At 35.9% G+C, this 17,316-nt stretch overlaps 1 protein-coding gene across 5 annotated transcripts in view; it reads right to left on the bottom strand.

Moving 5' to 3' along the window:
* Positions 1–17,316, bottom strand: part of APC (APC regulator of Wnt signaling pathway) — a 98,151-nt gene that overhangs the window by 41,148 nt on the left and 39,687 nt on the right. For all 5 annotated transcript variants that reach the window (XM_085213662.1, XM_085213665.1, XM_085213666.1 and 2 more), the window contains exons 3-4: positions 3,407–3,491; positions 1,395–1,596 (exon numbers count right to left, since the gene is read on the bottom strand). In XM_085213662.1, the coding sequence (XP_085069788.1) occupies positions 1,395–1,596; positions 3,407–3,491 (287 nt within the window). The remainder of the gene's footprint in view (positions 1–1,394; positions 1,597–3,406; positions 3,492–17,316) is intronic.

The following is a 17,316-nucleotide window of genomic DNA, read 5'->3' as shown; positions in this document are numbered from 1 at the left end:
TAAAAGATTACATCGTAAACCAGATGTATTGTAGTAACTAACCTGAACTCCAGTTGCTCTAAATTAATGGTCCCTTCTCTCAATGACCTGGCATCCAATGACTTGAATTGTAACTGAAAGCCCCAACTACACTTTAATGATTTAAGTACCATATGTGGTAAAAAACAGCACTGGAAGTAACAAAAACTTGCACAATATTTTGTTAAGATGGATCATGAACTACTGCTAGGTTCTTATTTGGATAAGAAATAGGAGTGCCCGGGCCTTGTGAAATATGACACACAGAAAGCTCTACAACCAATGCTTTAGAGACTAGGATAAAAGACTCTAAGAATGGAAAAAATTAAGAGGGAAAAGCCATCAGTTCAAATGGCAGACATACTAGATTCTTTAAAACTGAGGTAAGCAAGTGGGAAGAGATTCCTGGATTCCTGTATTTTTCATACAGCTTTTCAGGAGTCTGCAGTTTGGAGAGGAAACAAACATGACCAGTAAGTACAATCTGAGATAAACCGAAGTCCTGCTAGAGAAGACTCATTATGGATCCACAGGAAGTTACTAAAAATAGTATTTAGAGCACAAAAGCTTTCCTCAACACCAGGAAAGGCCATTTAAAGCAGGAGTTCAAGGCTGCTGCTCCACAAACAATTTACTTCCCAACAAATTTTTATATTACAGTTCCAAATAGTTATTTTTTGCTTGTTAAAACTACTAAGCATTAAAATATAGTGTTGCTGATTGTTTTTCAGCACAGGATTACATCATATTAATTAAGCAGCTTGCAATGACCAAATCTTTAGAAAACCCTATAAATACGCCTCTAAAAACATGTGGGATTTCAGACAGATTATTTTAAGGTATAAAGATGTCTTCAATGGAAACAGCTACCTATATCTTAATTTCCTTCAAAAGTGATTGACAATGCACTACAGCTCTGCATTATGCCTGTGCTGTTCTTCTTATTAAGTGGTTTAAATAATTGATCAACCAGCCATGGTTGCCGTAACAATTTGCAAAACACAGAAAGAAACTGCACCATCACATTGTCAGTTTCAACTTACCAACTTACCAATAATGGTGAGGAGATACAAATGGGTATGAGATGCCATGATAGTTCGGTCTTTTTTAAATGCTAACCATCTTCTGATCAACGTAAATTAACCTTCAGCCAATGAACAGTAACCACAACATGCAAGAAGCAGAAAGTGTTTCATGTGTTTTAAGGCTTTTTTTTTCCATCTAAATACAGTACAAACTCCTGGTTTCCCTACTTGTTACAGTAAACATACCTTTAAGATCACAAATCTTATAGCTAAATATTAACTGTGCCACTAAATTTTTCCTACTGAAATTAAAAGTAACCATATACTAGATGAACAGATAAAAAAATATACCTCTCTTTTTCTAGCTCTTCTAAATAACCAGTGCTTTCTCTGCTTCCATTCATAAATCCTCTTCTTGGAAATGATCCCATGGGAACAGGACTGCACTCTCCTGAACGGCTTGACACAGACCCTTCCCGGCTCCCATACGAGCGCACAGACACTTTTGGCCTTAATTTCACTCCAGGAAAGCTGGTACTCTCCAGGTTCAGTTCTGGGTAAAAGAAAGCAAACATTTTCAGAGATGATGTTCAGCAGCACATTTGAAACATCTTTCATGTATAAACCATGTTTCTTCGACGGAAGCATTCTGAACATCTTGCATTGGGAACTACAAAAGAACAAGGCAAACAAATCCAGTCTTGATTGTACAATTTTGCCAATTAGAAACAGTGTCCCTTCACAGTTTGCCTTTTTCCCAAAGGAATTAAGAAATGGGTAGAGTTTTTTAAGAACGTAATTAAAAATGTCATATGAATTGCTCTTGTAACCCATTTCCTAAAGTCTCTTTCTCAGGGATCCTGCAGATGCTTCATTATCATGTAGATGATGACAAGTCTGTTCACCACAAGGCCCTTAAATGTAGGCTTCCTCTATGATATTTATGGTTCAGTTGTAAGGATAATGGGTATACACAAACTTGAATTTGCTCTGGAAGTATTATATGGGATGGTGCACATTCCACCACATGCTCGAGGGAAAAGGGGATCAACTTTCAGCATGACAAACACAGTTTCAGTAGTCTAACACACGGAGGACAAGGCATGCAAGGAAGTTCAGAAAATCTGTGAATCAATCTGTCCTTAATTTAAACAATTTCTTATGTGGGTTTGTTTTTTTTTTTTTTTCCCAGAGAACTGAATGAAGTGGAAGGTTTATCCAATTAATTCATATATAAGAGGTACTAGATACACAAAAGGGAAGAGACACCATCCAGAGGGACCTGGACAGGCTTGAGATGTGGGCCTGTGCCAACTTCATGAAGTTCAGCAAAGCCACCTGAAAGGTCCTGCATCTGGGTCAGGGCAATCCCAAGCACAGATACAGGCTGGGCAGAGAATGGCTTGAGAGCAGCCCTGAGGAGAAGGATTTGGGAGAGTCAGCTGATGAAAGATTTAATACGAGCCTGCAATGTGTGGTTGTAGACCATGAGGCAAACCATATCCTGGGTTGCATCAAGAGAAGCATGACCAGCAGGTCAAGGGAGTTGATTCTACCCCTCTACTCTGCTCTCATGAGACCCCACCTTGAGGACTGCACCCAGTTGTGTTGGGCCACCAACACAATAAGGACTTTGATCTGTTGGAGCAGGTCCAGAGGAGATCCACGAAGATGATCAGAGGGTGGAGTACTTCCCCTACGGGGAAAGACTGAGAGCTGGGGCTCTTCAGCCTGGAGAAGAGAAGGCACTGGGAGAACCATACAAAGGCCTTCCAGTATCTGAAAGGGCCTACAGGAAAGCTGGAGAGGGACTTTTTAGAAAGGGGAAATGGCTTTATAAACTGGAACAAAGTAGATTTAGACTAGGTATTAGGAAGAAATACTTTACTACGATGGCGGTGAGACACTGGAACAGGTTTTCCAGAGAGGCTGTGGATGCGCCCTCCCTTGAGGTATTACAGGTCCAGGCTGGATGCGGCTTTGAGCAACCTGGTCTAGCCAGAGGTGCCCCTGCTGGGCAGGGGGATTGGAATTAGATGATCTTAAAGATCCTTTCCAACCCAAGCCATTCTATGTTTCTGTAAGTCCTAGGGTAACAGCAGCAAAAGCACAAAAGCAACTCAGAAACATGATCTTTTTGAAAACATGTCTTTAAAATACTCAGCAAAAAATAACAGACAGTGAGACTATGCCAAACCGCCAAAGGCAGCACTGGAAAGAAGATGGAACTAAGTTAGAATATACTATAAGGAAAGACAGAAAGAAAAACAGAAAGACAGAAAGACAGACAGAAAGAAAGAAAGAAAGAAAGAAAGAAGCCTAAGAAACAAGTGAACCTACTTGAAACATAATTTTAAATTTACCTTTAAGTCGTTCCAGTAAGTCAATTTGTCCAGATGATGCCATTGTCTCATCCTCAATACTTCCTTGTAGCTGTTTCAGCACCTCCTGCATGAAATTAAGAGATCCTTAGAGTAATAAAGCACAAAGTGAATACACATAACCAGCACTCAAGTGCAGACTTATGCAACAGCTACTGAGACAATGATATAAACTTTATTTCATGTGAGCAGTGAATATAACTTTAATTTCTGTCAAATAAAATCTGCAGTATTTTTCCAAACTATGTCACGATGTAAAGAATAACCTCTCTGGTAGTGCATCTGTCAGCGTAATTAAAGTCTTTCTCAAAGTGAATATTTATCTCTGATTTACAGATCAAGAAATAGGAACACAGAGAAATTAGTCAAATTTCTTCACCTATGTATCTGAAGTTAGCCCTGTAACAATAAAATTCAATTACCTAACTAAAAGTTACTACAGTATTTTGAATACCACATTTTTTAAACCTACAAGATATCAGTAGAAGAACTTAACAACAGCATAAGCCAGCAGGGACAGTCATCACTGTTCTTATTAATATTATTACTAACACCACCAGTACTACCATCACCAGATCTAAGAAGAAAAGAATTAGGTTTTCCTCATGGCGTTGTTTCATTTGGCTTACTTTTGGGACTCCTTTATGCAGCTGAAACTTTGAAGACAGAAACATCCTTGTATGCTATTGAAAATACATAGGATAGAATTACACAGCTGAAAGAGCATATTTCTAATGCACACAAAGCTTCCAACTAAATGATTACTGCACTAAAGGGGTTCTGTAAGCCCCTGGGTCCCTAATGTTCAGTGGCCTAAATTCAGGTAGCAAATTAAAGGCAAGATAGTGAATGACTGTTCCATATCACAATGATGGATACATTGATAGCAAAAATAAATTGAAAAGACTGGTGATAAAGCAAAAAGCCCTTACTGAAATTACTTTTCTTTACCCTCTATTATGACATAAAAAATATTTTTAGAAGCAGCAATAGTCAGGAAATGAAAATTCTGAATAAATGAAAGGTACAGCTTACTTTTCACACACAAGATTCTACACCTAGATTTATATTCCTTCTGCTCATGCCTGAAAACTAAAGAATTTTAAATATGTTCAAGTATCTCCATATCACTGCTATGCTCTTTTTAGAATGCAGCACATCTTAACAACAATATTAACCATTCCTGCAACTTGTACCGAAGCTACCTTTTAAGGGCATTTTACTCTCTTCAAAATCAACAAAAAGAGCATCTATAAGAAGTCAAGACACTCTTCATTTCAAACAGGCATAACACTGTGCTTTTCCAGACTCAAACTGCTGTTCTTCATTTAAAAAGGAGAGAGGAAAGGAGGGAGGGAGGGAGGGAGGGAGGGAGGGAGGGAGGGAAGAAAAGGATTTTAAGTCACATACTGTAAGTGGATCTGCGAACATAATCTCAAAATATTAGCTTAAAGAGCAAATGTTACAAGGACACTCAATCTTGAGAATAACCACTGTCTAATTACATACCAGTACTGTAGGCAGAGGAATTCTGAAGTACATATATGCATGCAACTTTGTCTTCTCTGTCTTTTCAAAAGTAATTCTGGAGGTGAACTGAGGACAAATTTCCCTATGTAGACATCTGCCCAGCTTGTGAAGCCAAGGTCCATGCCTGTATCAGTTCTTTTTTTTCAAGTCAGTTTGAAGCCAGCCTCCCAGCTGCTCCCACTCACAACACTTTGGTTGACAATGCAGAATGGTCTCAATATGAACTAATTTTCTTTCAGACCAAACGATGCCAGCAGTTATACTCAAGACAGTTAATGGGCATCCACTCCATGGGACCAAGGTGCAACTAGTCCAAAAATAAAATCTCCCGACATGTACACAGTGTGCACGTTGAGTCCCCAAATGTAATCTATCTACAGTGCATTACCTGTTAATACAGGCATATCCTTCAAGATTACATTTAGTGTGATAAAATTATTGCTATTGAAAATGATCTCCACTCTGCTTGTCTTTTAAGAGCGTTAAGCCATGAGGCCCAGTCATCTCTATACATAACACTAAAGTCAGACAAACAAATAATATAGTGTACTTCAACTAAAGGCTCCTACATGATCCGGCATAAGGATGGATAACATCTGTAGACAGCAGACTTAGCTTATGAGCCTAAAAGGACAGTGTGGATACATGAAATAGTCTCAGGAGTTTTTCAGGGTTCTGAAAGACTTATCAACTAATATAAATTTAGAAATAACTAATGAGCCCTTTTTCTCTAAGAAATGCAACTTCTGCAGGACAAAAAAAACCAAACTAAACAAACAAAAAAACCACAACAAAGACCCCACAACACAAACCCTTTCTCCCACTCCCTTCTTAGAAGCCTTTCTCACTTCTGCAGTTCTGCTATTTCAGAGGTCCTACATTTACAATGCTTTCCTATGCAGTAAGCATTCTTGCTTCAAGAGCCAGTATGAAGAGCTACGTGGAATTAAGATGACCTTGTCCTCTCTATCTCCAGATCGTGTGACTGCATGGTGTAGCCTTGGGTGGCCAAGGCTGCTCTGCCTGCACATCTGGCATTGGCAACAGTTAAAATCAGTATGCTGGATGCCCTTACTCAATTCTCCCTGCTGACATTCATTTTATTTGAATAAAGAAATAAGTACGTTGTCTGGAATAACTGATTTGGTCATGCAAGTTTTTATTTATTTACTTATTAAAATTGTAGGATTTAACACATATGTCCTCTGCAGTTCTCCTATTTTTTTTCCAGGATTAATACAGTGTTTTGAAATATTTTTTCCATGAAAAATAATCCTGTATTTTTTTCAATATAATGCCTGCTGAATAGTGCAAAACCTTTTCTATGCATAAGCTAGAAACACTTTAAACAAAGTTAAATTAGTACTCTACTTAGTTAATCATACACAAGTAAGAGTTTATAGTTTAGATCAGAATACATTATTAGAATAAGCAAGTTCTATACTTAATAGTGACTTCTTAATAAAAGAGTCACACAAACCTACGTGTACCTATAAAGATGGTTGGAAAAATATTTTTCTGTTCTTTTAAAAAACAGAAAGTTGAATTATTACAACTGTCATTTAAATAAAACCTATCCATACTGGAGAATTATATGAATGCTTCTAGAAATGGAGATGCTTCTCCTTCAAATTCCCCTCATTGAAAAAGGTTTCTGTCTTCACAGTCCAGAGACTGCAAAGAAACAAAATTTTCTGAGGGTGGGGAAGGGAGATGATGCTGCTCCATTAATATACTCGAGTTTACAACTAATTCATAGCTAATTAAATAAAAAAGAACAGTTGGGTCAACAGGTAATTCGAAAATTACTGATAAGTATCTTGACAGTACACGGTACCCAGATGGGTAGCAAAGCAAACAAAATTGCTTAAGGGCTGCAATTAACTCAAAGTACTAATTAAAAAAAAGAAACACAGAAATGCAATGCTAATAATGCCAGATTTCAAATTCCAACAAGTTAAAATTTACAGTGTATTTAATTTTGGAGAACTGTATTAATATTTGTATTTGGAAATATTTTAAAAGACGGTATCTGTACAAAAATGCTCTGGTTATCTACACCTCTCTCTGGCACAAAGAGGAGCATTTACAAAAATCAGTCAAATCAGATAGCTTTGGTTTCTGCATACAACACTAGCTTCCACCCTTTCCCATCCCCTTCAGACAGAATAAGTTTTATTATTCATATTCACTTTTCATATGGTTTTATGTATTCGGAGAATGCCCAAATGACTGAAAATCATGATGAAACTTAAAATACAAGGGCTGTTCCAAAGGTAATGCCTCCTATTTTATTATATTGGTCCACAGTATCAGAAGCAGATGTTGGTGGTATGGCAGTAGAGATTGAACCTTCCAGCCAATATTCTGTTCCCTGGTGTTGCCATGTGACAGATGGCAGCAGGGGACCAGCATGACATGGATGCCTTTGAAGCAAAGATGCACCACCGAAATCCCTCATGTGGAAGAAATGGCACCCACTGACATTCTTCAATGCTTGGTGAATGTTCATAGAGATTAAACATTGAGAGCATAGTGAGGGGTGGCTGATGTGTTTCAAGCAGTGGAAACAGACAAGAAAGATGAGTCATGCTCTAGACAGCAATGCACAGCTGTCATATCACTAAATGGAGAGCTTCTGTTCTTTGTTGGTGAAAATACACAGCTAATGTTGGTGACCAAACTGAAAAACACAGTGTTATAACTGAGAATTTGCTCTGTGAAGCAGTGTAACTGTACTCTTTGTATCTGTTGTAGTTCCCATGGAAATAAAAAAAAAAAAAGGCATTACTTTCAGCATGACCTGCTGAAGTGTATGAAAACATTGGCAGCAAGAGGCCAGAGACATTCATAGATCAATATCAGCTGGAAGACTAAGCAAAGAAGATGTTTTGTTTTTTATTAGGTCTTTCAAAATTAAGCATGAGTCTAAGTTAGGTTTACCATGACTGCCACTATATCACTAACACCTGAAGACAAAAACAGGCTTAACTGCAAAAACATGGGCAGTGTTTACAATTTTAGAGAGTATCTGAACATCTGTCTCAGCACCATACAGAACAGGGATAGCACATAGTGAATTAGTAAATATTACTATTTTTAATCAAATCATCAGTATTTTAAAATGAGAATATTTCTGACAGTAATTATACTTATGTTTTTAGTATACTATATTGAAAACTTACCATAAAATTGGACTTCAAAGTGAAAGTGACTTTTCATATTCAACCCAGTATTGCAGTTTCAATTAGTATTATCAAAGGGCAGAAAAAAACCATCACCCAAATTCAACAAAAACACTAGATGTCATACCAGTACTGGTGAAATCAAAATACTATTTTCCACAGATTTATAGGTATTCAAGGTCTAACATGACCTTTCATAGCTGAACTTATTGTCTGAATGAGCATTATGAAAAGATCCTTTACACCTGAACAGTCTGGTGATTTACACTGTTTCTTAATCAAGCCTGGTGACAGCCTTTCTAATTGGCTCAAGTCTTTGGCAATTGCACTGGTTGCTCGACCCTATAACCAAGTCTAAATGAACACAATGATGACAATACTGCTGACTGAGGCGAAACAAGCTTGTTTTCTAACCTTTTAGAAAGAATAAAGCATTTGTTGTGTGAAATGATGTTCATTTTCATTTCAAATAATGCCACTTCCTAGAAGAAAATTATTTACATGATGCCATCGTGCTTAAGAGCTGTCAGCTGCTGTAACTACACATTCAAGTCTATCAAGATTTTAGTGTAAGTCTGCTGTCACACCAACTAAAGTATCTTATTCTGTGTTCAGAAAGAATACTGCCTGAGGTAAGTCAGTAACTATAAAATATCAACAGTTCAATTTCATTGAAAGTTCAGAAAAAACTTTTTTTCAGTTTTCCAACCAATCTGGATTCTGGAAGAATTGCAAATGCTATGCTTAATCAAAAACATAACAACAAATTGAGAATGACAAATCTAACTCAATACAATACCACTTCTTTGCTACCTGAATAAACCTGCATTTTAAAGGTCTGAATTTCATAAGATACTAAGTCACTCTCATAACATTTTCATTTATTTCAGTGCATTTTCAGTTTGCATTAACATAAAAAAGTTATTTGCAAATATCTAACTGCATTACATGTACAGTAACTGAAAAAAAATTACACAGAATTGTTATTACCATACAGTTTGTAAAAACCTGTGAAGTTTAAGGGAGTTTCTTCCTCAGATATTAGAAATTATCAAATGATCGACAAATAGTAATCAATATTTACTGTTACTTTTAGAGGATGTTTCTATATATTTCCCTATTCCTTGCATATCAAATGTATAGTTGGTGCAATGTTTTTCTTCCCCGTGGCATGATTCTGCTGTGGCAGTTTCCTTCAAGTGCTTGAAGTCTCTCCTGACTCTTCACTCCTATGAAAACCAAGGAAGCATGGGATACAAAAAAAAATTCTGCATGGGAAAAATCCAGCCCTAGGATAAGGCTATTACTTTAAGAGGGAACAGAAAAGGTCACGTTAGGAAAAATATCAACAATAAAAGGAATATATGTATTTCCTATGCTAAGCATGAAGAACATTATCCCTTGAAATACTTCAGTCGCTTACAGGTTCGAAAGGGAAATACTGAGATAAAATGGAAAACAAAAAGATGAAAAGAAAATAAGGTATAAATTAATATAGCATGAGGTACAGAACCTCAGAATTTAGCACCTATTCCATAGATATTTATTCAGGCAAGGAATGTTTCTGCTGAATACAGGGCTCTACTCTATACTTTTTTCAACAAAGCACTTGCAATTACAATAGTATCTCCATCATATGAAATAAAAATCTTCAGAAATTTAGCCTTAGAAGAGGCATTATCAACATCAGTGTAAGATTACAGGAGGCAAAAATACAGTACCCAGTACTTTGTTGACGTGCATCTAAGAATTAATCAGAAAAGTCTTTCTAAGTGAGACTATTCACGGATCACTACCTTTTCATAATAGACAAACATACTATTACCATCTACACTGTAAGACCGTTCCTACAGCTACATAAAGCAAGTATGCTTTAATATTTTTATTTAATACAAATAATAAAAAAAATTATTATAAAGCAACATTTATTAGATTTACATTTTTAATAATTCAAGACTTGAGGCAAGAAGGGGAAAGCTAATATCACTAGTCAAAGAACAAAACAGGCGTCATCACTTTCTGTTCATTTTTATGATGCCTGTTGTGCAGAATGGCGTAAATATGGAGCTTAAAAAAAAAAGGGTTTTACTAACAGTAAAAGTATATACATACCTCTAAGTATGTGCAAATACCCACAGGGTCAACCATCGGAAGAGGACATGACTATTAAACAGTCAGATCCCATGCTACTATTCTATTTCCCCATTTCTCCCTTATTAAATATGTATGAAGTGAAATGTATGTATATGCACAACTGCACTGCTACAGAGAGATTGCTAACTTGCAGTGAATTTCAAAATTCCATATTATTTTAGAATACAAAACATAATTCAATTACAGTGACTGCAAAATACTCATTATTATTGAATTAAAATACTTTTTGACAAATATAATAGGGTTTTGAGCTCTGTTTGGGATGCCACAGTGCCAAGTGAGAGCTGTATTACTGAATTTGCATTAAATTACATCCCAGTATCTTCAACTCACTGCCTACTGTGGCTGACTGTGATGTTTTCAGTGATGCATGCTACCAAATGCTACCAACCCAGAAGGACCACAGCTTATCAAGGAGATACAGTCTGTCAGCTAGAAAACTCAGCTGACAGGGCACGACATAAATGTACTTTGTTTTTAATACAGTAGGTTAAAAATCTATTTTATAAATTTTACAAACTCTATTTTATAAATTACTATGCTTTTATAGTTTGTTTCACTATCAAAATTTGTTTATGTAACAGGCAAAGAGCAGACTGAAGAGTCAGATTCTTTGCGCCATTCCCACCTCTGAAAAATAATACAAACAAGAATTAACAGAAATTCCTTCAGTCTATGCTTTTGATTCATTAATTGCCTCCTAATAAGTCCTTTTCAAAATCAAGAAATTTACAATACAAGCTGCTCTTGTTCACTACTTGAGCCATTCTGCAAAACTTTTAGTTTCTTCTTTACTTTTCTTTATTGTCTACGGTAATTTGTTTGTGCTGAGCCACAAAAAAATTCAGTGAATTATCAAAGAAATCCAAACAAAGCGTTCTGTGTGCTAAATGGAACATGTATCAAAACAAACTTCTAAAAATGAAAGTCAGGAGAAGAATCGTTCTTTTAAGTCAACAGAGGACACAGTACCACACAAACAACTCGTAAGAGCCAAAATTACCACATACAAAAAGCTTTAACTTTGGCCACATCGGCCAAAATGCTGAAGAAAATCACTAGCAAAATGAAGTTGATTTATTAAGAGTTGGCTGGAAGATACATGCAAACAATGCCAAGACGAAGACAGATTCAATGTAGGCACCACTTTCTGAGGAACACTATTTGCATGGCAGTGAATAAATGAAAAGCATGATAGAAGATTCTCATTATCTGGTGACACACAGGCTAATGAAGGAGGGAAATTTATGTTTAACTGCTGTTAGTAGCAAGTGAAAAATAAGGCTTTTTTCTTTTTGTTCTCATCTGTATCCGAGGTAAAAAAGGATTCTCCTCCAAAAGGCTCTAAGACATATATACAGGCAGAATTAGGACAACAGAAAAAAATCAAAATGCTGAATAAAAAAAAAAAACAGAATCGAAAGATATTATAAGAAATGGCAATATTTCAAGAGTCTCACAGAAGTAACATAATATGATCATGACTTGTAACTGCTTTGTAAATTTTAACAAAGCTATTGGACCACACTGGGGAAAATAAAGAGAACAAAATCTCCACTCCTACCAGTTTTTATTATGACAAATTTATCCTAGTGTCACCTCATACAGAACTTAGAAAGTTAAATTACCATACATTATTGTCCCAACTAACATAATGTTAAAAGTGCAAATTTTCACATACACACACACAAAGTAGCAAACATAAATCTTTTCCATGAAATAATGCACTAGGGATTGTGCTACTATCAAGATGTTCAGAGCTTTGCAAGTGACCTGCTTAGACCTTCTAATTAACACTTTCTACTGTGCTCCCAAATTAGACTGAAAATTCTTTAAACAAATACCTGAAGCTAAGCTATAAACCAAGACAATAAGCAAACCTTATAATCAAAAATATTAAACACTTAAATGAAAAAAAAGAAAAGTGACTTGAAAAGACACATCAGTTATTCTTGAGTCTCGGTACAACTCTCCCACTTCCTATGGTATTCTTGCAGGGCAGATGTGAATGGGAGCACACACTGTACACTGCTTCCTGCTCTGTGAAAAGACATTCCATCACCAACCTGGCAGACCTCTTCGTCACCTACTCCCCATGACCGTCCCTTAGGTTCTCTTCTTGAGCTATGATTCCCAGACTGCTGTCACATCCTTCCTTTTACCCTCTCCAACCCTCCATCCCATCCAGAGCCAATGAAGGCCCCCTTCTTCATAATGTTCAGGAGTTCTAGAAGGGAGGCGAATTTCCTCCTCCTTCTGAGGCTCTGCTCCAATCAGTCTTAAGAGAGCAGGATACTGTTAGAGAAAAAAAAAAACAAACAAACTAGAAGCAAAAATGCAAACACTGTCCTTTCACGCCAAGTCAGACCAAATGCCAATCCATGCCATCATCCTATCTCAGTAGAAACTCATAAATATGTTAAAAATAATAAAATTGTCCATTTAACTTGTGTATCACTCCTTCCAGCTTATAGCTGTTAATATCTTGAAAATTCATCTCTGGTGGTACTAACTCCCAGACAATTCTTTCAGCATCCAAATGAGCTGAATTTTATCTCTCATATATTTCTTCACTCAGTGCCATTTCTGAAGTTCTTCTTTTCATTTTTAATCATACTGAAAAACTTTTACGTTTCCCCCCACACAAAGTAAGTTACAAATTAAGATGAACAAAACAGGTCACAGCAGACATCTCACCATCTCACTAGGTGGTACTGGCTATCTAAAAAAAAAAAAAAAAAAAAAAAAAAAAAAAAAAAAAAGACCATTTACTCTACTAATTATTTTTCCATCTTTAACTCAGCTGCTAGTCAAAGATCTGTTCAAATCAGTTTAGGTTCTTCTCTGATAAAGAGATATTACTAAACTCATTTTGGAAATCCAAGCAAACTCATTACGGTTGTCAACTCAATGAACCTCCATAGAATTTATTTCTGTAAGCCACATTTTAACAAAGTAATATTAACCCTTTGCCCAAAAGTAGTCTACTCTTTATTTTCTAACAACGCGGTCATTAAAAACATCAGTCTTCAGGGTCTGTACATCAGCACTTTCTCTGAGGATGTCTTCTTAAAAAGTGAGATTAAATCTGCCATGGTGCCTGACAGCTATTTTATACATATAATATAAATCTTGATCATTGACAAGCACAAGTGCTTGTTATAACAAGAAGCAAGCACTAAATAAGTAGGGGATCCTGAGGGAAGGTTATATACACAAAAATTTGGTAAGCAACATCACAGCAAAAATAAGAAAAAGATAACAATTTTCATTTTGAATTCTACAGCTTGACAGTGCATCATTATACTTATCTTTAATGGGTAAAAAAGAAAGGAAGACAGAAGCACGTGAACATGCTGAGGAAGAATCCCAGGGGCTATCCCAACTCTCAAGCAATAAAGTTGGCATAGTGCTGATAATATAGGAAAGCAAATTTGACAGAGAAGATAAACTTGATGAATTGCTGCGAGAACGTACAATAAAGGAGCCTTATGAATAAACAAAAAATGACTAGCTGACAAATTGATGAAGACTGATGATAGACGGAAAATCAGTTGGATGACTATGGTTTTAAGCACCTTGATCTCATCAGTGCTCTGAGAAATTATTTCTCCTATTACTTAGGTTGTAATCCACCCTTTCCGAAGCCAAAGGGGTCATACCTCAATCTTCCCAAATACAGAAGAGAGTGGAACAGGAACAACCCTATAGTTGACAGTTCAGAAATTTCATACTCAAATTACTTCAGAACATTTGGGTGAGTATCCACTTTTTTCTGCCATTTCATTACTTCTGTTTTATAACTTTGTCCTGAAGTTACTGTTATTAACAGTTTTGACACAAGATCCCTGAGAAATTCTTCGTATAACAGCTAACTATCGCTAAGCTCCATACGTACAATTACTGCACAGACATTACTACGTTGTTTTTACTTTGTTCAGCAACTACAATCTCACTACGTTATCTGTAGGTAGCTCCAAAAGTAAGGCCTCCTATTTATTTCCTTGGAAACTACAACAGATACACCTCTACTGCCCTGCCACATCCACCTTTGACATCGTAGGCCAACAGTAATGACACAGGAGACATTACTTGTAGAGCAGCCTTCATATGACCTCACCTCTTTGTGAATGTATCATGTCACTTGGAAATCAAATTTACATTGATAGCTCTGGAAACAATACTAATATTCAAATTTGTAACAGTATCCACAAAGGAATGCCTAACATACTAAAATACAAGATTCAAATACAAACTATCACAGTTACACCTATTTGCTTACTACCTGCAGTCTATTCACTAGTAAGAATTCCTGATGAAATCTATCTTTTCTCATGCGTTTTTCTCTTCTGTGTACTGACTACTCTGCTTCTGTATCTCCGCATCATTCTTCAACATATTTTTTATCTCTGAATGACTTGCTGAAATATTCTAGTGTTTGTTCTAATTCTAAACCTAAACTATTCTAAACCTTTTCTCCAAAAGTGCAAGAAAAAAAGAGAGAAGGCCAGATGAAGCTACAAAAACTCTCCTCTTTGGAAAATGATGGGTACAGTAAGTATTTCCAGCAAAATATATAATCTCAGGCATCTTAGAGGAAAAACTATTAATAGATAACTGAAGATGGGATCACAGACATGGGTATCTTGTATGTATGTGTCTATCATATACCTGAAGAAGCGTATATACAAATCGATGCACAGTGTATTCATATATACTCTCACAAATCCAGCACGACAGAAAGAAGATGAAAGACAAACACCATGCCACTAGTACCTACATACACAGAAACACACACACACATACATGTAAAAATATCACATGACAAAATTTGCTGGCTGTGTTTTTCAGGGGGTTTTGGCAGGCTTCAAATACTAATAGACTTCAATTTCTAATTTCCAAGCACATAGTTTATCATGACACACTGAAATAGATTCCTTTGCCAGATATAAAAATCTCTCTTGGTATCTTCTGTGCTTTACAATGAGGATTATTAATGCTGCTGCTGAGAGACAACTGTGTAGAAAAAAGCAGATTTTTTAGGTTAAGTAACAAAAAATGATGGCTAAGCAAAAGACTGTCTGACCATTAAATGAGGAACAAATTAAAAGAAAATGCAATCACCTGCTTACCTAGTCAAACAGACATTTGATAAAAGCAGTCATGCATTCTTAAAGATTCTCTCCAAGCACTCATTTTAAAGCAAACCTTAAAATGCATGCAAGAGGACTAAAGAGAGACAGTAGTAACTGCAATCTTATGTCTCTGCAAGTTAAACTTTTTAAAAAAGAATATGATTTAGTAACTGGCATACTGGACTGTAAAAGATCAGCATTTGTCGTTGTTTAAACTCTTAAGACATACAGATCCCAAAATCCTGGTCGCCTGGGCTGTTAACAAAGAATTCATGTCCAAAAAGCGTAACAGCAAGATTCCCTCTTTTTTATCAAACAACCAAGCTACTGCAACTTCTCTTAAATTGCCATCTTGATAGTCTCTTGTTTCCGCTAAGGATGTATGTCTATTCCTTTGAATAGTCATAACAAGATACAATAGCAAGTTTAACCTACAGGGAAAATAAAATGAAAATTAATTGTATTTTATTATAAAATCACACTACGTTCTGTTAAGAAATAAGTTTTCCCATTTTCTTACAAATCCAGCATGACATAAAGATGAAAGACACACCATGCCATCCAGTCCAGATACATTTTACTATTAATTCAGCTAATATATGTATCACTTTATCAAACAAAGTATTCACAAGACCTTACAATAAGCCTGGAATATTATATTTTATTGGCTTAAAATGGCCACGTCTAATTACCTCAGCAATGTACAAACACATTCAAAACCAAATGCTCTTTTCTTTTTCTGTTTTGTCAAAGTATATTCCAGTAAAACAAAGCATTGCAGTATTTACTTCCCTGTTGTCTAATCTGCAGAAAAATAACTGCACACAAATACTATCCATGTCAAAAATAAACTATTATTTGATTTCACACTGGACATAGCAGCTCTCTAGTACTTTATCTTTTAAATGTGAATTCTGTAAACAAGCAAAAACAAGAAAAAATACACAGAAAAATATTATAACTAGAATTTTGAGTCATAAAATATAAATCTGTAAACAAATGTTAAACCATGAACAAGCAGCTCATGATTTTCTCAGAATGAAATTTTAACCACCACTTTGTTTCTTTACAGTGTATATTCAGTTAGTTAGAACATTCTCCAAAAAATAAAAAATCACAATATCCACACCAGTTTGAATTATATTCTATTTTGTGCTGACACCCACGTATACAATATAAAGGATATTCAATGAGCTAGAAAACTGTATGCAGAATATAATTTTAATTGTATTATGTAAAGACGAAAGGGAGAAGATTATGCCCACACAGCTGTGCAAATGCTGAAGCTAGTCTTCTTAAACAAGGCAAAGCACAATACTCATTTTACTGTAAAATCAAAGCAGAGGGAGAGAATGTGGTAATCAAGTGAGATGTAAGCTTCACTTTTGCTTGTTTTTGAATACCTGAAGTTAAACTGAAAGTAACTACTTACACACAGATTTTATATAAGGAACAATATTGACATGAATTAGGTATTACATGAAAAACTATACACTGACAACTGCAAAATACTTGTTCTTCATATAAATCACAAGAACAGTCTTCACCGTGTGTCTTCAAAAATGGAGGTCTTTTTCTGATAGAAGGCTTTACATGTATGGGCAAGAAGTAGTACAGCAACTTTTTTGAAATAAACTCAGTAGTCCACTTGCTCCTAAATTTGTCTATAGTCTCTGTTGTATGTGGTTATGCTTACTAACTGCATTCACACACTCAAACTGTTCTACATTTACAGGCCAACAGCTACTTAAATAGGCCACCAAACAGAGTTATTTGTTTATTTAGAGAGAATGTTTTACCATACAGAACTGCTGTAGTTCTCATCTGAGAGTAAGCCTACAGTAACAACTGAATTTCCCAAGCTAGTCATAATACTCTGAGGGATTTT

This window comes from Meleagris gallopavo, chromosome Z, assembly GCF_905368555.1.
Source record: "Meleagris gallopavo chromosome Z, MGAL_WU_HG_1.1, whole genome shotgun sequence".
In the NCBI taxonomy this organism is placed as follows: domain Eukaryota; kingdom Metazoa; phylum Chordata; class Aves; order Galliformes; family Phasianidae; genus Meleagris; species Meleagris gallopavo.
This window is presented reverse-complemented; position numbering and strand designations above follow the sequence as displayed.